The following is a 22,344-nucleotide window of genomic DNA, read 5'->3' on the forward strand; positions in this document are numbered from 1 at the left end:
CTATTGATAATATATTTCTAAAATTGTATTGTTCAATACACTACTCAACTGATTAGATTTTATATCAAAGAGTTTGTTTGTTGTTTTATTTTTTTGTTATTTATTTTATTTTCCTTCCGTATAGGAAAAGTGATAATCTTTGGGCTTTGAAAGCACCAAAACGGAAGTGATTTTTATAATCTGGCTTTCGGCCAGTTTAGGCATGAGTCTTTATCTGTTAAAATATCATTAAAAAAAAAAAAGAGACGAGTAATGGAATAAAGTTTCATATAAAAACCTCTCTTTTATTTATTTTTTTTTTTCACGCAGATTATTGCTTGCCGCAGGACTCACATCAGTTGTTTGCTTGTCTGTCAAAGGATCAATTGTATATATATAGTCTATCGAACAGTCATACCATCACTCTCCCTCTCTCTCTCTGATTCTATTCTTTTTTTTTCGATCTCTTTTTTTTTATCCACTCTCGCATTGAATTGAACTTGACGCATTTTCGTGAAACCAAGGAAGCATCCTACGCTTACTTTTTCACCCTCGACTCTTTTCTCAAAATAAAAAAAAAAAAAATTATTTTTATCTTACTTCGACTTGATTGTCCCCAACCCCTCAAACAACAGTCCCCAGATTTATCCTCGATTACACAAATAATCGCACTAAAAAAGAAAAAATCAAAAAAAAAAATTCAGAAAATTTTAATTTTAATCTTATAAAAAAAACAAAAAATAAATCAATATTAAAAAATTAATTTATTATATAATAAATTACATTAAAATAAATAATTCTTTTTTTCGAAATTGATTTATTATATAATATCAATTTTATATATTTTTCCATCGTAAATATTTTATTATTTTTTTCATCAAATATATTTTTTATTATTTAAATAATAAAAAAAAAAAAATATAAATATATGTATTTCGAAGTGTTGTAAAACTGGGATCTTTGAAAAAGAGTGAGATAAAATAGAAAAAAAGGGGATATAATTTTCCAAGGGTCATTGAGGAAAATTGTCCTGCGCAGAAAATAAATTTTCAAGCTAAAATGAAGAAGCAAAACTGAGTAAGCTAGAGAGTGTTGTGCGAAGGCGCGAATCAGGGGGTCGGTAGCCGTCGTCGTCGTCGTCGTCGTCGCGGCCATCCGCACCCAGTGGTAAAAATTTTAGTTGTATACGACCACCCACGCACGTAGTACGCACACGGTTGCTCCACGTGTGCACTCATTATTATCTTAAATTAAAATAACATCTTTTTACATTTATTAATTTTTATAATTATATTTTTTTTTTGTTTTGCTTATTTATTTTTAATTTTCAACTGCACTTTATAAATTTTTCATTAATATATTTTAATTTATTCATTTAAAAGTTTAATTTAAATAAAAAAATATAATAATAATATGAAAAACTAGTATATCAATTTGATTGTTAAAGTTTTTTTTTTTTTTTAGTTGTTTTAATTTTTGTTTATTGGTGATAAATATTGAATTTATTTTATCGCTATTATGGTCAAATTTAAAATGAAAAATTTTCATAATTGGTTGGTGACAACTTGCTTGGAAAATTGCAGATTAACTGGAGTCTACTAAAACATAACTGGCCATTAATTATTTGTAAGTATTTATAATTTAATTAATTATTAAAATTAAAAATAAAATAGTATTATATGAATGATTAATTGATATTTTTTTTTTAAGAGATATTTTTGTGTTAATTAATTAAGACAAATGAGGTTTACTTTAATGTATAGTGTATTTTTGTGTTAAATTTTTCGTAATTTTAATATCTTATTTAATGTCAAACGTCAGCGAAAATATCCGACGTAATCATCACTTGGGGTGGAAGTACTCTAAAGAGACAAAATTACTAAAGCTAAGAAACAGATGAGTCTTGAGACTAATGAAAACTACTAAAAACTTATTAACATAGTGCATAGCTGGTTTATATTTTATCTCAAATTTTCATGTTCGTAATAAACTCGTTAATAACTTGAAAAAAAAAATATAATAATAATTCTTTTTTAAATTATAATTAAAGTCTCTATTTTATCTGATGCATTTTTTTTTTTTTTTTTTTTTTCGATATAACGTGGGGAAAATGGGAAAAGAGAACACATTTTTATTTAAAATAAATGCGTTTTTTAATCGTAAATTGAATTTTTTAATTTCATAACTTAGTAATGTATAAAAATTATATTTTTAATAACTTTGCATACTTTTAAAATCATGAATAATTGTAAAAAAAAATATATAATTATTTTTATAATTTTTTATAAACTTTTAAAAATTAAAAATACGAGTTTTTAAATTTATCTCGAGTTGTTTTAGCAACGACATATAATTTATTTATTTGAAAAGATAAAAAAAAATATATAAAAACTGAAAAAAAAATGACTAGAATTTACAGATTTCGAAGTTTTGAATATCGAAATGATTTAAAGCTGTGAAATGTTTTTTTACTGTTATCTGAACTGTCAAAAAGCTTTGTTTTTTATTTTTTCATTTCAATATTTTTTTTAAAACTAATTTATTTTTATCATGTACCTGTCATTTTCTGATATTTCATTTGATTTATTTTTTCCTTTAATTTATTTTTCACATTTCATTCAATCAGATAACAATAATTTTACAGTATTGATTTTTCTTCAATCAAAATCTTGAAAATAAAAAATCATTTTTAATTAATACTGTCTTGTCGTTATTGAATTTTCTGTAACGACAATTTAAATCAAAATAAAAAAAAAAAAAATTCTATATATAATTGAGCTTTTAACGGTAAATTAATGACAACCACTAAGTGTCTACTCAACGTCAATGTGGCTAACAATTTTTATCATACAAAAAATATCTTTTTACCAATAGCCAAAAATAATTATCAAAAGAAAAGAATTTCCAATCACAAAATACCGTCTTCACAAATAAAAATCATGACATTTTTTTTGTTACATCAATTTACAATATAAAAAAAAAAATGTCATAAAGTTCCAAACATTGATCCGAGGACTCAAAAAAAATAATAAAAATAATAATAATAAAAAAAAAAATGACATTTATATATCAAGGGATAAAATCGTTTTGTCTTTTTCCAATATTTTTTTCATATAAAAATTGAAAAAAAAAAAAATAATAATTGCATTGAATAGAAAGTTAGATAAGCCAAGTTGAGCTTTCTTTTTGAAATTTTTTTTGATATATACATTTGATGCATGACAAAGAGTATAAATAACCCTGGAATTCAGTGAATATGTTAATGCATTTCATACAATTTTGTCCTTTATAAAATATTTATTATATATTTTATGTATTTTTAATTAATAGTTATATAATGACGACATTTGTGTCTTTCTAAATCAGTATATACGACTCATTAGTCGCTCGTTTTAATGGTGGATTTTGCTTGCAGCAAATCAGAATTATACTCTATTGATATTGAATAGATAATTTCGTGTTTGATATATTTGCTATTTAGCACAATATTCAAATACCATATATATAAGTCTTATATTTTTTTCGAAATGATATAAACAATAGCCGTATTAATTTATCAGCTTTGGCATTTATGTTTGCAAATTTATAATATTTACCTTCAATTTTATTCAATTAATTTTATCAAAGTATAAAGTTAAATTTATTTTTTATTTTTTTACAAGAAATTTGATGCATTAAATATAAAATTTAGCAATTTTAAGTTTTAAATTCAGTCAAATTCACTTCGATAAAGTTTTAATCTATTTTTTTTTCTTTAAATCAATTTTTAGCAAGTTTTTTGATAAAAAAAATTCATAATAGACTTGATAATTTTTAAAAATTTTATTCTTTTCTTATAATTTAATTTACGTTCATTTTTTGATGTAAAAAAAAAAATTAAATATAATATTGAACAAGTAGAAAAGTTTAAATTTAGTCAGCCATAATTTATCTGTCTGAAATTTTGTCTTTTTTTTTTTATTTAACAATTTTGTTTATTTATAAAAAAAAAATTTCAAAGGCAAATTTAGTTAAAATATCAAGGTCTTTTTATCGTTTTATTATTATTGTTATCATTTTTTTTTTATGTAGATGAATTGAAATATTATTTATGACTTGAAAAAAAAAAATATAGCAGATCAGTTTTATGTGTCCAATTGCCGTGATAAATTGCTTTTATGCGACAAACGAGATTTTAAATTTCAAACGATGTACACAATTAATCGTCGAATATTTTTTAAAAAATATTTACTACTATGTTTCTAAATTTATTTATCATTAAAAAAAATATCATAAAAATTAATTTTTATTATTATTTTTAATTTTTAGTTGTGCAAAATGTCCAGACCGGAAGATAAAATTATTGACCACACTTCTGAAGGAAGGTAATATTAATATTTAAATTAAATTATACAATACTCCATTTGCACGATGATTATTATTTTTAATTAATGTGGTAATGAGTTCTTAATATCAAAAGTAATAAGTGAAAATGTAATTTATAAAAGCACGAGTAAAAAATGGTTTGAAAAAAGGAAAAAAAAAAAAAAAACAGATCTCATGTTTATTGAATAATACCAAGAGGTAAATATTCAAGCATTTTAATTTACTATGAACTCACTCGGTTTCACTTAATTACCTCGACCTCTGGGGGTATGAGTTTATGTATGGCAATATGCACGACTTGTACCAAGGGTACTCTTTGCCATCATCAAATATCCAAACTAAATAGTCCATGTGCAAATTAATTTACAAATAGTCAATAAATAAACCCTTAATAAAGATATCCATTAAATTTTATATAAATTTAACAGAATATTTATTAATCTATTTTTATTATCAATATAATTTTTATTCATTTTTCAATAATTTATTTGAAATTTAATTTAATCATTATAATATATTTTTAGAAAATTTTATACACGTTATTTAATTCAATAAAAAACGTTAAAATATTTTTTTATAACACCAGATAATTTATTTTTCATTGTCTGTTGATTTAATTTTAATAAAATTAATTAATTTAACAGGAAATTCATTATTACAATTTTTTTTATTCAAAAAATATATACATTATTAATAAATTATTCAAAACACCATTATATAATTCATTTTTAATAATTTTCAAATTAAGTCAAAAATGAAAATTTAAAACTCATAATTATAAAACTATTTTTAACATAAAAAAAAAAGTTAATTGCTAAATTTCCAATGAAAATTAAATTTATACAAAATAATTTATTCTGGAATTTTTAAAAAATTATAATAAACTTATTTTTTTTCTGAAATAAAAATATCATTTTATGTATACATTATTTAATTAAATAATTATATAAAAAAAATTTCTATTAAATTTTTTAAATACACTGTATTATTATGTTTCAAGAATGCAAATTAAAATATCATAAAAATTTTAATTAACAATTTAAATAGTTTTAATCTTGGACAAATAATTTTTTTTTAATTTTTCATATATACTCCATATTGAAATGATAAAATATATTAATTTTTTTATTTAGACAAAGCAGAACAAATAGTGTAGCACTTCCGGCATGTGGTTCTTTTTTGCCAGTGGGTGGAAATCACCAACAGCCACCACTGCCGAGACGTCATTCTGAAACCCCAACAGTGAGTATTGGGTCAATAACAATTTCAATATAAACCACTTGAAATATATATTTTCAACTTATAGTAGAAAATTTTATCTACATCTCAAGCGCAAATGCACTCTGCAATTTTTTTTTAATACACTTTGATGACATACTCATCATAATATTAAATTGTAATTTTAAATTTTTCATATTTTTATTATTATCATCCATAAATTCAATGTCATTTTCAATTATAAAATAAATCTATCTATTATTATTATTATTTACCTATTATTTCATATTTCATTTAAATATTTTTTTTTTTAAATTATCATTTATCCATTATTAAAATATTAAATACATATAAAATAAAATAATCTTCTTTTTACAAATTTAACAATATAAAAAGCTCAGTCTATCTATTACTCTCCATGCGATAAAATAATAATAATAATAAAAATTTTCTATTATTTCCTTTATTTTTTAGTAGTTACATTTTTTCATTGTTTATACTATTTGCTAGTAACGACAGCGCGTTTCGTTGCAGATTCAACGAGCCCGAATTGAGTCAAAAGAACCGAGGTGGAAGATAAATTAAAATAATAATAATAAATATTTTTTTTTCTTTGCTATGTATCCTATATAAAAGAGAAAAAAAAAAATGTTAAAATAACAAAAAAAAACGTACATACATAGGGCTAGAAAAAAGAGATGTAGTAAAAAAGAAAAAAAATAATAAAAAAAAAAAAATATACAGCTAAAGCTGGGGTAGAGCTTTAGCCCAGAAACACCTCTTTTCGCAACAAACGGCCTGGCTCACATAAACGCAAATACACACAATATATAGATATACATATTCACATGTATACACAAATACTTTTACAATTGCATAAGCAACCAGTGACACCAACACATACTCCAAGGTCAAACACGAGCCTCATGCACAATGTGAATTCAAGCTCCCTGAACTCATTGGACTCGTTGAATTGAATATGATAAATAAAATAAGCTAGTGTCACGATCATTGACATGCTTTAAATAATAATAATAATAATAGTCAAATCAAAATATCAATTTCATAGTAATTATACACAGATTATTTAAAAATTTATTATGTTTTTTTATTTAGTAAAAAATTTATCATAGCTTTATTATTTATTTTTGAAAATTTTTCATTTTTTTTTTTTTTATAAATAATTTTGATTCTATTTCAAGAATTTATTGTTATATTGTAAATTAGGTTCGTCGAATTCCACCACCGATACCAGCAAGAATGAACAATGAACCGCCAATTTTTTTAACAAATAATAATACACTAAAATGTGATGATCATAAAGCTGAAGTTGTTAAACAATGTGATGTTAATGAACGACAATCTTGGCAGTGTACAACAAGTACATCAAATAAAAAATTAATTGATATTGAAAAATCAAGATATTCTGATAAAAATTGTCAAGTTAAAAAGCTCAATAAAAATGCTGAATTTTCAACAAGTAAATTTGATGATGATGATGGTGATGATGATGATGATAGTGTAGGAAATTTTGAGTGTAATCAAGAAGAACACTTGGAGTCAAGTTTTAATGAATTACAAAAAGCTGCACGTGATCTTGAAAAACGTTTACTTCATAATGATAATGAGCCAATCAATAATCAGAAAATAAATTCAATAAATTTAAGGTAAATTATGTTTTAATATTTTTTAAATATATGGATAAATGTTAATTTATACACACAAAATAATAATTTTTATTTTTCATGATGTAGCACGTATTATACACGTGGCACACAATGTCTTCTAACAATTGACCCTTTTACCTCATACAAAGTTGTACCCAAACCCTCACAACTTGTTCACGATATTACGAGAAAATTAGTAGACACATAAATTGTTTGAAAAACTTAGCAGGTGTTTGCCAAAACTTTTATTTACTTTTTTTTTTTTTTTTTATTATTTACAATTGTGAAATTTATTTATGTATATATGTTGTTTTTATTTATGAAAAAAAAAGCTCACAATTCATTCTTTGATGATAAATATTGTTTGTTAAAAAAGTTGATAACTTTTGTATTTAAAATTTTAACAAATAAAGTTTTTTAAAGTAAAAAATAAAATTATTATAAATTTAATTTGTTTTTTTTTTTTTTAGACAACAATGCACAAAGTTTGAAACAGAAATTGAAGATCAAAATGACATTGATAAAAGATCAAAATTTGAAGCATTACAAGCAGCATCAAAAAATTTAGAAAGACGTTTACAATGTGAACAACAACAACAACAGCCAAAAACAAAATATAATATTGAAATTGATAGAGCTAAAAATATGATGCAAAATAATTTACGTAAAGAACGTTGTATTGAAAGATTAGAAAAATTACCAAAAGCAACACAAACAAATTTACCACCACCATTGAGTGCAATAATATGTCAAACAACTGTTACTAAACCAGCAAGTGTTAGACAAGATAGTAATGTTTCATCAGACAGTTATAGTCAAACAAGCTCACCCAGTTATACCAGTAAAACAATGGAGGCACCATTATTACCTCACAAACACATAAATGGCAGAGTTCCAGGTAATCATCAATGATTTATCAATGTCTTTCTCATTTTTAAATTAATTTACTTGAAATTACTTGAGCAAGTTACAATTAATGCTAATAAATTTCTTCATACAATTTAAAACAATGAAACAATTAAATTCATCTATGTTAATTAATGTTAATTTCTTTTTTTTTTGTATTTTCAGGCAGAGCTATGGTACCAGATATGGAAAATCCACCGGGCAGTCCAATCACAAAATCAATAAGTACACCAGCAAGTTTGCAAACGATTGTCAGATTTCACAGTGGTAGTAACATGTCATTACATCACAGGGTAAAATAAAATTAAAATTATTACATTTCATTTTAAAAGTATTTATTTATACAAAAATAAAAAATTAGCATCTATATATAAAAAATTATTTAGTAAATAGATTCAATTACTTTTTTAAATATTTGTTTATTTATTTTTGGTATTTTTTTGATTGTTTTCTATTGGTTGTTAATATTATTTTTATTATTGATTGTTCAAGATCATCAGAGATATCAGAAGACCAAGTAGCCATTATGTTACTCGAGGAAGATTACAATTTAGGTTTGCTCAGGTTCTTGTAAATGCCATTGCTCTACTTGCAATTGCTGGTGGATTTCTTGCTTATTTCAAATGTAAGTACATACACGTTTCATTTATTATTACTTTTATTATTATTATTGTTGTTGTTGTTGTTGGATGAATAATGCTTTATATAACTGAAAAGTTTTGAACTCAATGGTTTCTGTTGGTTGGTCTCTGTCTCGAATAAACCAATTGCAAACAAAACTCAATAGAAGTTGCTTGAATAAAATTTCATAACTACGATATTAAGTACACAACAAATAAAAGTTATAATATTTAATTGAATATTAATATTTAATCAAAATTTATATGAATTATTTATTTTTATATTGAATTATTTCTTTTTGTTTTTATCATTGTAATTACGGAGGTATTATTTTGATTTTTGTTGGAAAGTTCTTCAAAGAAAAATTTCTCGCTTTTGTTATTTATGAAAAATGTCGATTGTTTGGTTATTTTTTGTTTATAGCATATCCACAGAATGTCGTTAAATATGAAAATAAAACAATGGAACAATCGGAGGTAATTTTGAAAGAGTCCACACTTGGAGAACAAAATAATCCATCACCGGGACTTTGTCTACCAGTTATTGTCAATTTTTGTCTCAATCACAAGGTAAGTTTATATTTTTTAAATTAAATTTTTTACACAAGTTAATAAATTTAGCACAAAAAAATTGAATATAAAATTAAGCTAGTAAAAAGTTTAAATTTAGTTAGAATGAAATTATACTTTTTTAAATTTTTTATAATGAATTTTTTTGTATTTATGAAAATATTTTAAAGTAAAATTTAAAATGCAATCTTGTTTTTATTTTTAAAAAATTAAATACAATATTGAGCGAGTAGAAAAGTTTAAATAGAGTCAGCCGTCGTAACTCGACTTTATAAAAAATTGATATTTTTTTTTTTTAAATAAATTTTGTCGATCTAAAAAAAAATTTAAAATAAAATTTAGTCAAAATGACAAGAGCTCTTCATTCTTTCATTATTGTTGAAAAAAAAAAAAATATATTTTTAAACTGTTATTAGAGTGTCCAGAGTTAAGTCAAGTGAAATTACTTGTCCAACTCAATGAATGTTTTACAAAAGTTTGTTGAAAATCTGAAAACGAGGTCACAACATTGCGTTGGAATTTAGGAATGCAATTCACGTTATTATTATTTTTTTTTATTTTATCTTCAACACACATTTTTTTAAGTATGTGATTTAAAAATTCATAGCATCAGTGTTTATCTTGATCGTGACTATTAAAGCCTAAAAAAAATGAAAAATAAAATAAAAATTATTCTCATAAAATTGTTGGGTATTATTGACTTATCCACAAAAATAAAAAAAAATTCCGTAAATTTATTTTATTTTCACTCGTTTAATGAATTTTTGTATTTTTATTTTTCTGATTTACGAAAATGTACTTTTTGTTTCTCTTTAAATACGAGAGTTGTAAAATTTTTATTTTTATAATAATGCAAGAAGATTAAATTCATACATCTTTCTACAAAAAAAAAAATAATAAAAATATTTTTTTTTATGTGATAAAATGTACATGGAACAGACGAATGAAATTAATTTAAATTTAAAATATATTTGTTATTAAATTATACAATTTGACTTAAATAATATTTGATTTAAAAATAAAATATTTATTTAAAAGTTATAATACTATTTGTATGATAAATATATTTATTTAAAATTTTATTAAAACATAATAACTTTTTGTTACTTGATAAAAATGATATTTTAAATGTGGTAAAATGTACATTGAATTAACAGATGACATTAATATTAAATGTGGTCATTCCAAGTTTCATGCACTAATGATCACATTTATTGAGCTCAGCTGAATTCCAGCTGATGCATACGTGCTTATTCAAATAAGCTCTTCTGAATCCTCGTGATAATTGAGAGTGAATGCTGCTGATCATTACGTCTCTATTGTTTTCCTTTTCCAACAAAAAAAAAAATCCAAAACCATTCATAAAAATTGTTAATCCCTGATACTATTAAAATATCATTTAATTTTCGTGTTAAATAATTTTTTATCATTTAAAAATTAATGATTTATTGATCGATTTAAATTAATTTTTAGGTACCATATAATTTTACTGTTTTTCCAAATTACATGGGTAATTTTAATCAACGTGATGCACAACATGAATTGGAAAATTATGAAGCTGTTGTTGATGTTCGTTGTTATGAACTTGCAGCATTATTTTTGTGTAATGTTTTTGTACCAAAATGTGGATCCAAGGGTCAAGTTGTACGGCCTTGTCGAAGTCTTTGTTATGGTATTTAATAGCTATTTTTATAATTCAATATTTAGCTTTAGTTTTTTTTATTTTTCAACTGTATATTAACCTTTTTTTTTTATTTTTTTTTTCAATTAGAAATGACGAGAAGATGTGGATTTTTTTTAAACGTATTTGGACTGAGACTACCAGACTATCTTGCCTGTGAATTTTTTCCGGAAAATCTGGATTCCGATTTATGTGTTGGACATCATGAAGTTATTGAAGCTGCTAAAAGAGCTGAACAACCTGGTGAGATAAAAAATATTTAGCAATTTTTACTGACCTCCTTAGGTGAAAATGATTTTTAGGGGAAAAAAACTAATAAAGCGATGTAATTGTTTTTTTTTCTCTCTCTCTCTTTTGACCGTCTCTATCAAATCTTCAAATCAAACAAAATTGGAAAAACTAAGATTTAAGATACCTCTTGAATCCAGCTCTTTGATTGAAAAATAATAAATCATTATTACACTTTCATGAAAAAAAAAGAAACCTATTAACAGCTATATATAAAATTGATTAAATTTTCTTTTTTCTTTCATCAATTTATTATCTTAACAAAAATTATAAATAGTTTATAAAATTTAAATATTTATCAAGTTTAAACTCACATTTAAATAGTACATTTAATTTAAAAAAAACTTTTTAAATTTAGTTTGTAATTATTGATTGTCGTATTTGTTCTCCATTGTCCTTTTGTTCTGTTTTACGTCCAAGAAGTAACTAACAATATGTGCCTTTTGTTACCCATAATTTCTCAACTCACTATCATTGTTCAAAAACCCCTTGAATTTAATTTTAAAAACTCTATAAACTAACGCATTATTTCATTCAATTATTATCAATAAACCAACATCATGAAATAATTTAATAAATTATCAACACAAATAAATAAACAAATAGATGATAAAATTAAACAAACATGCAAATTAATTTACATTTAAATGCATAAATTTTAATAAATAACTTAGCTTTAATTATTTAATTTCAAACAATTAATCTCAAGTTAAATCTATTGGATCTTGTCCAACTTTGGTCTCCAACCACTTGTCTAAAGATTTTACTTAATCAAAGTAAAGTCGGAAGTCCACTTTATGCTTGCTCTTCCGTTACGATAACGTCATCCAGCCTCCACTTGCAGCCAATATCATCAATCGATTAAAAATACCCCAGATAACACTCAAAAAGAAAAAAATATTTATCTATCTTATTGATTATTCAAAAATAATATTTCCACTCACTCCTTGAATCTATAATTACATTTTTAAATTAAAAAAGAAAACTATCTTTTCATTATTACCAATAATTTTTACGATAACAAAATTTAATAATAAATTCTTAATAATATTATTAAAATATATGCTTTATTATTAAAAAAAAATATTTTTTTTATTATTAAATTTAATATAATATCTTTTTACATTGTTCTTTTTTTATTTTATTTTACAAGATTATACTCTTGAATAATCTTTTGGAAGGATTGGGGAGGCTTCTGGGTTATTGATTAATGTGAAAGTACAGTGAGAATCTCATTTTACTTAGTTTCATATAGATATACACATTAATACCATCAGCAATAGATCAGACGACCTAGACATCTAGACACTTGTCATATATATATAAGCAAAATCTTGATAACATTATATCAGCCTTGAAGAAAAAACTAGCTAATCCAATCCTCAACGACAAAAGAACTGAAAATAAAATCATTTTGAATTTAGCTTTGTTTTTTTTTTATTATTTTATGCCCCTATTGTCAATATGATTCAATTGAAAATTCAACTCAACTGAACACAATATGATACTCCCTATCACCATTACAACCCAATAAATTCATTATTCGAAAAAATAAAATAAAATAAAATATATACGTGTAAATTTAATATAATTTTTGGTATGAATAATTTTTATTCGACAGTTTGCACAAGTGGTTTTCAATGTGATGTTACAAGATGTATTCCAGTTGATTGGAGATGTGATGGCCATGTTGATTGTGCTGATCAGACTGATGAAATTGGTTGTGGTGATTGTGCATCAACGACAGTTGAACAATCAAATCCTGGTAAAAGTAAAAAATTTGGAATTAAAGATTTTATAACAAAATCATCAACGTTACATTGTGGTGAAAGAAGATGCATGTCATCTGTTCATGTTTGTAATGGTGTTATGGATTGTCCATGGGGTCAGGATGAACGTAATTGTCGTAAGTTTATTTTTTTATTTATTAATATCATTTATTTTTGAGGATAGCTTATTTTTGTTTTTGATTTTTTTTTTTATTAGTACGATTGAGTGAAAGTAATGGAGACATTGGTCGAGGACGTTTACAAGTTTATCATGCTGAAAATAGTACATTTATACCAGCTTGTATTTCACATTGGGAATCAACATCAGCACAAGCAATTTGTAGTCTTCTTGGCTATACGTAAGTTCATTTAAAAAATAATATTATTTTTATTATTTTTGGTAAAATTAATTACACGTTATATAATTAATTTTGTGGTACTTGTTTTTTTTTTTTTTTTTAACAATGTAATTATTAATATGATTAATAGTTACTTTAGAAATTTATTCTTGACAGTTGTTATTATTTAAAATGAAATTTTAAATAAACTTATCAGCAGTATTATTATTAAGTGTATATCAAAAATTTTATTTGAAAATATCTGACGTTTGAAGTGAGTAGCAGCTCATGACCCCAGAACGATATGTTCAATAATACGATTTATATCTTTTCAAGCATGTTATGATAGGCAAGTAAAGAGGATACTTTTTGCTATATACCTTGTAGCAATATCACGCTGACTAAACTCAAATCGAAAATCTTCAGACTTTGCTCATTCAACAAATTTCATTTATTTTATATTTTACTTTATTTTTGAAAAAAAGAATTTTACAATTGTCAATGATAATATTACATTGTTATTATTATTTATCTTGAAATATATATTTATTTTTTTATAGAGTTGCTAACAGTTCAATTTTATCGATGAAAAATAAAAATATTACAATTCGTGAACAAAAAATTGATACTCTACAACAATGGAGACTTGCACAAAAAGGTAGTGGTAATCTTTTGAAAGAGCTACAAGCATGTACTGATCAAAATGATTATCCAACTGTTGAATTATCATGCTCAGAATTTGGTGAGTTAAAATAATTTTATTCAAGTTAATTTTCAATATTTATATATTATTAAAATTTTCCAATTTTTCAATTAAAGCATGTGGACGTAGACGTTATCATTATGGTAATTCAAAAGTACAATCAAGAATAGTTGGAGGAACAGAATCAGTACCTGGTGATTGGCCATTTTTAGCAGCATTACTTGGTGGTCCAATGGAGGTATTTTATTGTGCTGGTGTATTAATATCAGATCAATGGATACTAACAGCATCACATTGTGTTGGAAAGTGAGTTATTGAATAAAAATAAATAATATTTAATAAGAAATTTAATATAATTATTTAGTTTTAGTCATACTGATTTATCTGATTGGACAATACAATTGGGAATAACACGAAGACATGCACATACATATCTTGGTGAAAAAAGAAAAGTTAAAAGAGTTGTACCACATCCACATTATAATATGGGATCAGCACATGATAATGATGTTGCATTATTTCAACTTGAAAAACCAGTTAATTTTCATGAACATCTTAGACCAGTTTGTTTGCCAAAACATGATACTGAAATTGCACCTGGTACTATTTGTACTGTTATTGGATGGGGAAAAAAAGAGGATACGGATTGTAAGTTTTGAAAAAAAATAAATAACATTTATCAAGATATTCGAGTCAATAAATATGTCATTTATATTAATCTGTTTGAAATTATTATAGCATCACAGTATGAGCCAGCAGTAAATGAAGTTAAAGTGCCAGTTTTGGAGAGAGAACTTTGTAATGCTTGGCTTGAACACAAAGAGCTCAATGTTACTGATGGAATGATTTGTGCTGGATATCCTGAGGGTAAAAAAGATGCATGTCAGGTAAAAATAAAAGCTAAATAAATTATTTAATTAATTAAAATTAATGAAATGGGATATATATATTTTTTATAAATTTATCAACAGGGTGATTCTGGTGGACCACTTTTATGCCAAGATGAAAAAGATAAAGAGCGTTGGTTTGTTGGTGGTATTGTTAGTTGGGGAATAAAATGTGCACATCCAAGATTACCAGGTGTTTATGCATATGTACCAAAATATGTACCTTGGATACGTGCACAAATGGCTAAATATGAAAATCATGAAAATGGGTAACACAGGCGTGTCATCAAGAGAATTGGTAAGAAAAAAATATACTCAAAAGACGGTAAGCGTGTTAATTACACTTGGAAAAATAAAATAACAAACTCTAAAAATGAATAATAATTTTAATAAATTATATAAAAAGTCAATGAAGAAATTTAAAATTTAAAAAATTTTGAAAATACTGCCACCATTGTGGAATTATCAATGATAAATTTTTTTCTTACTTAAATTTTGACAATAAATTGGAAATAAATAAAAAAACGTGATAAATAATCAAGATGAAAAATAATTTTTCTACAAATATTATATTCAATAAAAATGAAATATAAAAACTTTTTTAAAATTTATTTATTTATTTATTTTGAAAAAAAAAAAAGTTTTAGTCTAATTGCAAGATAATAATTGCAATTTGTCAATGAAATACTTTGAAACATAGTAGAAAATAAAACATTTTAGAATAATTTTTAGGCTGTCAAGTGAAAAAAAAATACCCTTCCAATTTTTGAATAAATAAATAAATAAATATTTCAAAAATAGTAAAGTTCAGATAAACGAGATACGAGCAGCCGTGACTTTATTTTCTATGAATTTGAATATCAAAAGATATACAAAAAAAATAAATACAAATACTTTTTAGTACGATGAATTAAATAACAAAGATAAAAAAAAAAATTTCGCATATAATGCGTTATATTATACAAATAAAATAAAATAAAAAATAAAAAAAAAAAAAAATACATTTTATATAGATCAATAGTGACAAAGTCACAGTGATCAAAAGAATTTATCCTTTTTTTTTTTCCAGTCAAAATGGTTCACAATGCTGACAATAAATATACAGTTGATACGAAATTATATAAAAATTTTAACAGAGATAATAACTTTTGGATTGCTTATATAAAAATATTAAATTTTTTAAAATCGTTTTGACTGTGAACTCCCTGTTCTAGATAATCATACGATGATAATATATCGCATAAGATGCGTTAGTATAGAATTATAAAATACTATGTCCTATAATTAAATAAAAATAATAAATGTCAGTGTGAGGTTGAATAAATGTTGTAAATGAATAAAATAGATTAATAATAATTTGTGTGCATGTAGCTATGAGCTCTATCAATGAATGTGTTGTGTAAATAATTATAAAGTGATAAAAATTAATTTACAAGTTAACAAGGCATTTATAAAAAAAATAATTTTCTTTTTTTAATTTTGATTAGAAATTTATTTAGAAAATTAAATTATTTATTTATTTTATGCCTTGATTTAACTTGTTTAAATATTGATTATCATTAAAATAGCTATGACAATATTAATCGTATAAATTAGATATTTAAAAATGTTGACTGAATTCTAGGGGATATGGTAGTTTATTGCACCAGCACTTTTTTGATTCGCACACTCTAATGTTAATAATTTTTTAAATTGATAAAAGATACTTGTATGGCAAAAATATTTAATTTTTAATAACAAAAAAAAAAAAAAGTTTAATAATGGTATTGTTGGTGAAATACAAATTTCTAAAATTATTTTATAAATTATTTTTTATTATATTACAGAGCTTTTTTTTTTTAATTTTTTTTTTTGTTTTGTCAATTGTTTGAGGAATAATGATTATTTATTTATTTTTTTTCATTTGCGAAATGACAATAAGTGTTTTCCTTAGTATCCAGACAACAATTAGTTGTAATATTGAAGGAATTCGTAATAATAACCGACAATACTGTGTGAACAGACAATAAATAATTTTAAGAAAAATGTTCCATCATGGACAATAAATTAATTATAAGAAAATAAATATAATTATATTTACGTTAAATTTAGAATTAATTATTGAAAAATAAAATTGCAAGATTCGGCCTATTACAGCTGAGTAAATTATATATAGAAAAATTGATACAGATTAATCAGTATCAGTATCAGTTTGAAAAATATCTATATACAATCAATAGAAAAAATAAAATAAATTAGTATACTTAGAATTAGATAAATTTACAATTTTATTTAGTTAAATTATTCAAGAAAAATATTAGAGTTTTTAATGAGAAAAAAAAAACAAATTAACAGAGATAATTTTAGTTGATTTTTTTTAATTTTCTTTTTTTATATAAAAGTGATACATTGGTAGAAAAAAAAAATAGACAAATTAAAAAACATAGTCAATTAGGACTTGAAGAGGGATATTATACAATACAATCAGTAAAGATACTAGAAAATATCTTTGTTGATTTATATTTTATAAGAGAAAAATAGTAAAAATTTATTATAAAAATAAATAGTTAAAGTAAACAAAAAAAAAATATTGTAGAAATATTATTGAATGAAATTTAAAAATGCCAGTATTATTTATTTATTTATTTATTTAATAAATAAAATGCTTTATAATTAATTAATTTATTAAAGATTAAAATCAATTATTTTTAATGACAATAATTTTTGCTTTAGTGTATGAAATATTTGCGCACAAATGAAATTTGCATCGCTGCTAGTCAGTGAAATTTTGAGAGATATATTTATTATTAATATAAAAAAAAAATGAAATAAACTATTTAACAGTTATATAAACAACTCCTGTCAAGTCAATGTTAATACCATCGAGAGATTATATTTAAAAAATATCGTAGAAATTAAAAATAATTATTCGAATAAATCAGACAATAAATGCATTAAAAAAAAAAAATAAAAACAGGTAGTGAGATATAAATATATAATTATTATATAGAAAATAAAAAAGTTTAATAATTATATAATCCAGAAATATTAATGTTATAAATGTTACATGACAAAAAAATATTTAGACAAAATTAGATTTTCAACGACAAATTTTTTTCATTAATTTTTTACAGTCAAATATAAATGTTGAAAAATAGCTTTAAATTATTAAAAATAATTTATTATTTTTTGTTTTGAAATTATCTATCAAATGTTTGTTTAATTTTATATTTACAATTGGGATAAATAGAATCAAAAAATTACCAAATTAAATTTTACTTGAATTTTTTTAACTGCAAAAAATAATTAAATTTAACACAACCGATTATATTTAATTTAGAAATAAAATTGAAGGTCAATATTGTATGTTACTGTGTTAAAATTAATCGTAACTGAGCTTGATGAAATGTGAAAAAAAAAAATAATAAATAATAATAAATGTTTAGAAGAAATTTTTCGACAAAATGTACATTTAAATTTTTTTTTATACAACAATAGTATTGAGATATAAATTTGTACTCATCATTTGAAAAAATAATTGAACGACATTGTCAATAATTCTCTGGATGTTTATTACAATACTCAAAATATTAAATTAAAAATTTCAAATTAATAATTATAAACCAAACAGGGAATTTTGATCAATTGAAAATCAATTATTTCAATAAATGATTATTATTTCTAGCTTGTAATCTGTGTTAATTTGTATCGTAGAAAATAATATAACCATTAAAAAAATAGTTTAAAATAATAATTAACTAATAGAAAAAAAAAATTCCTAAAAATACAACGACTATATATTCAAAATAAATAATTCGGATCGAAATGTCATGTCTAGTTCGATAAATAAAAAAAAAAATTTAAAAAGTAATTATGAAAAACTGAACTGACTATTGGCTATAAATAATAACCAAATTTTTATCAAATTATCTTTTTTCTAGAATTGATTTTAATTTTAAAGAAATATAAAAACAATAAAAAAAAAAAAAAACAGATAAAATCAAATAATTCAAATTGAAAAATTAATTTAAAAAATCAATAATGAGATTGCCAAATAAATTGTGGAGTGCTATTTATACAATCACCGATTGATAATAATATACAACACTTGAATATAATTATTTATCAACAATAATATATCAAAATAATATATCAATATGTAATCAAAAAAAAAATATATATATGCAGTTTTTAAGTGACGTTTGTATGTTGAATAAAATATGTATTTTAATGTTGGATAATAATTCATATATTATGTAACACTCTGAGAAATATTTCAAGAGTGTTACTGTGATTGGTATACAATGGCTTTATAGAAAAATAAAACAATAATACGTAGAACTGTTAAAGTCTATACACAGTTGATGTATTTAAACGTGATAAAATTGTAGTTTTATTATTAATTCTGCCAACAATAGTATTGTGAAAAAAAAAATAATAACAACAACAATAGATTATTCTTATGAAAAATGATGTTATTTGTTGTAATATTTATCGTAAATTTGATGGCAGATATATTTAATAATTATAAATGTATATCTCTTGCCGGACAAGAGCCGCATATACAACAGCAGACGTTATTCATTGAAATTAAAAAAAAAAATAAATAAATTTATGTTGGAATAATGAAAATAAATAAATATTGTTAAACAATAATAAATATATTTTAACAAATTTATCTGGAAGGCTGAAAATTATCATTTCAGTTGAAAAAAAAAATAACTAAATTAGAGCTTGATTTATCAATTATAAAAATGCATATCAATTTATATATTGATCCAGATAAATTTGTATAAAAAATATTTTTTAATAAAAACAGTATAAAACGGCAAAGATTGGTACAAAAAAAAAAAAAAAATTCTTTACTAATTAATATTCAATGGTAGATTATTTATACAGAAAAAAAGAAAAATTATATGTGAAAATACTTGGAAAAAAAAAAAAAAAAGAAAAACATATATTTATGAAAAAATTACGTGTTACTATAATAAAGAATATATTGTAAATGGAAATGTGATATTATATTGTTTATTTATTTTATTATTGAATTAATCTAAACACAAAATTGGTGTCTGTAACATAGTGAGTAAAATTTGCAATTTGTTAACAGCTTCAAGAACTGGAAATGCATTTTTTTGTGGAAACATTGACCAAGCTTGTTCAACATATTTAATGACTTGTTTAATGTCTTTTGATAAGTCCATTTTACGATTATTTGATTTAACATATGATGTTAATTCTTCAGTTACTTGATCAACTCTAACCATCCAACGTTCAACTTTTTTCATAATTGTACTTAACTCTTTTGGAGTTACCATTGATTGTATATCATCCAAAAATAATGGTTCAAGATTATATTTACAGGCATTACAATCACAAGTAAAATTATATGTCTTTAAAAGATCTTGTCGTTCAACTTTACTTTCATCTTGAAGAATAGGACCATAACTTTCAAAAATTTGTTCACCTTTTTTAATTGGACATATTGATACTGTTGTAAAATATTCACCAAAATTACCATGTGTTATCATAGGTGCACAAGAATGATTGAAAAATGCACCAGGTGTCATTAAGGATCCAACATCAATAGCAATATCATGACTTCCATTTGGTAATTGCACCACAGATGAATTGTATGTTATTAACCACATATTTTTGTATATAAATTCAATGATAAATTTATAATTATCATTCATCAAAGTATTCAACTTTATTGGTACATTTTCTTCTGTACTATGTAAACCAGTTTTAATACAAAATAAAAATCCACCAATTAAACTGTGTAAAATTGTGAATAATATTATATCAAAATCATCAGAACGTGGTGTTGATTCCATACAATAAATACTTGAAAATTTACTTGGATCAAATTTGCCATTTACCAAACCTTTTTTCATTGGATCTAAAAAAATAATAAAACAAAAAATTAATTAACTGAAAAAATTAATAATAAAATTATAAATACACAAAGTTAAATAAAATAATAATCACCTTTTTCAGCATCAACAGTTTCAAGATTTTTTTTTAAAACTTTCATAGAATTTCCAGCTTCTTTGTATGCCATTATTGTCAGTCTCAATGGAAAAATAAATCTTTCCATGATATCTGTATGTCCATCATAGGCAAGCAAAGCTGTCATTAACCAGCATTCAATATAGTGGTATTTTTTGTGTGCCTCATCACGACACACAGCTGAACAAAATACAACTTCACCACATGTGTTGCATGGTATACTTGACCATGTTTGTTTACTACAATGCCAGCACAATTTGTATCTCATGTGATCTGCAACAACACGTGTATATGGTTTTTGTAACCCTAATAATTCACCAGGTTTAATGTCTCTGGTTGCAACCATGTGCCTTCCATATTGTGGTGAATATTTCATTTCAATGGCATCACAAAATCCAGGTACAACTGGATTATTTGCATCGAATGCTGGCACTGTATCTTCAAAGTTCCAATTATGACAATTGATCTTTTCCCTTGGATACCTTAAATTCCTTGTTTCATGGTCAAGGACATCCATCATGGCCTTTTGTTTGTCCTGGTCCATTTTAGATACCAAGGATCGTGCTTTGGCCAAGGTTTTATTTATCAATGGATCTCTTGGATTCAATGCTTTGAGGCAACACATTTTACGGTGATACAACTTTGCTTTTAAATTATCTGGGTAGTTAGCACAAAGAGCATTTTTAATATCACTTATACAGTCACTCATTAATTGACACTTGAAAAGCACAGCACTTCTATTAGCAAAAGCAAGAGCACATTCTTCACTACCACTTGGTGCATATGCTACACTTTTTGTGTATTCTTCAAGAGCTTGGTCTAATCTATTCATTTTAAATAAAATGTTGCCTCTTTTACGGTGATGACATGATGTCTCAATTGATTTTGATGGAGCTTTTGGATTCATTAGAACACACTCTGATGAATCCTTGGACAAAGTTTCAAGCATGTTCTTCAAAAAATCATCTTTATTTTCTTTGAATATTGGTTCGGCTACTTTTTTCACTTCCAATAAAAGATTATCGAACCAGGATATATCATCTATTAAAATAAATATTATTTTTTTATTATTAAAATTTTATTATATGATTAATTAATTGATTATATTGTTTATTAATGTTAAAAATAATTACCAATTCCATCTTTATGTTTATGTCCAGCCATGCTGTATGCTTGTATTTGTACTGATTTTTACTAATTTGTACGTCCGTCAAGGTCGGTGTGAAGAGAAAGAATGAGATCCAGGACCTTTTGAAGGTTATGAAAAATGTACTACTGCTGAAAAAATGTGGAAATTGGAAAAACCACGAGGCGAAAACAATGAGCGATTATAAATTCGCATGTGTGATTTCTAAACAAGTC

At 23.5% G+C, this 22,344-nt stretch overlaps 2 protein-coding genes across 4 annotated transcripts; one reads left to right on the top strand and one right to left on the bottom strand.

The window, feature by feature from the left end:
- Positions 1 to 1,475: 1,475 nt before the first annotated feature.
- LOC122855647 (atrial natriuretic peptide-converting enzyme-like) lies at positions 1,476 to 16,436 on the top strand. Of its 3 annotated transcripts, none has more exons than XM_044157171.1 (17): positions 1,476 to 1,605; positions 4,288 to 4,343; positions 5,478 to 5,586; positions 6,790 to 7,229; positions 7,700 to 8,127; positions 8,301 to 8,428; positions 8,628 to 8,760; positions 9,180 to 9,325; positions 10,799 to 10,997; positions 11,097 to 11,249; positions 12,916 to 13,200; positions 13,281 to 13,422; positions 13,962 to 14,143; positions 14,221 to 14,410; positions 14,469 to 14,752; positions 14,843 to 14,991; positions 15,076 to 16,436. In XM_044157171.1, the coding sequence occupies exons 2-17, from the start codon at positions 4,297 to 4,299 to the stop codon at positions 15,262 to 15,264; spliced, it is 3,204 nt and encodes a 1,067-aa protein (XP_044013106.1). In that variant the 5' UTR covers positions 1,476 to 1,605; positions 4,288 to 4,296; the 3' UTR covers positions 15,265 to 16,436. The 3 variants fall into 3 exon arrangements, with proteins under 3 accessions (XP_044013106.1, XP_044013108.1, XP_044013109.1); XM_044157173.1 differs by having other exon boundaries at positions 14,475 to 14,752; XM_044157174.1 differs by having other exon boundaries at positions 14,260 to 14,410.
- Positions 16,437 to 20,018: 3,582 nt separating this feature from the next.
- Positions 20,019 to 22,146, bottom strand: LOC122854043 (SET and MYND domain-containing protein 4-like). The gene is made up of 3 exons (XM_044154455.1): positions 22,116 to 22,146; positions 20,962 to 22,023; positions 20,019 to 20,872 (listed from the first exon to the last, which is right to left on the bottom strand). Exons 1-3 carry the CDS (start codon positions 22,144 to 22,146, stop codon positions 20,019 to 20,021), a joined length of 1,947 nt encoding a protein of 648 aa, XP_044010390.1.
- Positions 22,147 to 22,344: the final 198 nt, after the last annotated feature.

This window comes from Aphidius gifuensis, linkage group LG4 (assembly GCF_014905175.1).
Source record: "Aphidius gifuensis isolate YNYX2018 linkage group LG4, ASM1490517v1, whole genome shotgun sequence".
Classification (NCBI taxonomy): Eukaryota; Metazoa; Arthropoda; class Insecta; order Hymenoptera; family Braconidae; genus Aphidius; species Aphidius gifuensis.

Coding starts and splice junctions, on each gene's coding strand:
- LOC122855647 (XM_044157171.1), top strand. CDS start 4,297: ATGTCCAGACCGGAAGATAAAATTATTGACCACACTTCTGAAGGAAG. Junction 8,429..8,627: donor ACATGTCATTACATCACAGG/GTAAAATAAAAT, acceptor TGATTGTTCAAG/ATCATCAGAGATATCAGAAG. Junction 8,761..9,179: donor ATTTCTTGCTTATTTCAAAT/GTAAGTACATAC, acceptor TTTTGTTTATAG/CATATCCACAGAATGTCGTT.
- LOC122854043 (XM_044154455.1), bottom strand. CDS start 22,146: ATGGCTGGACATAAACATAAAGATGGAATTG. Junction 22,024..22,115: donor TAAACATAAAGATGGAATTG/GTAATTATTTTT, acceptor TTATTTTAATAG/ATGATATATCCTGGTTCGAT. Junction 20,873..20,961: donor AACTGTTGATGCTGAAAAAG/GTGATTATTATT, acceptor TTATTTTTTTAG/ATCCAATGAAAAAAGGTTTG.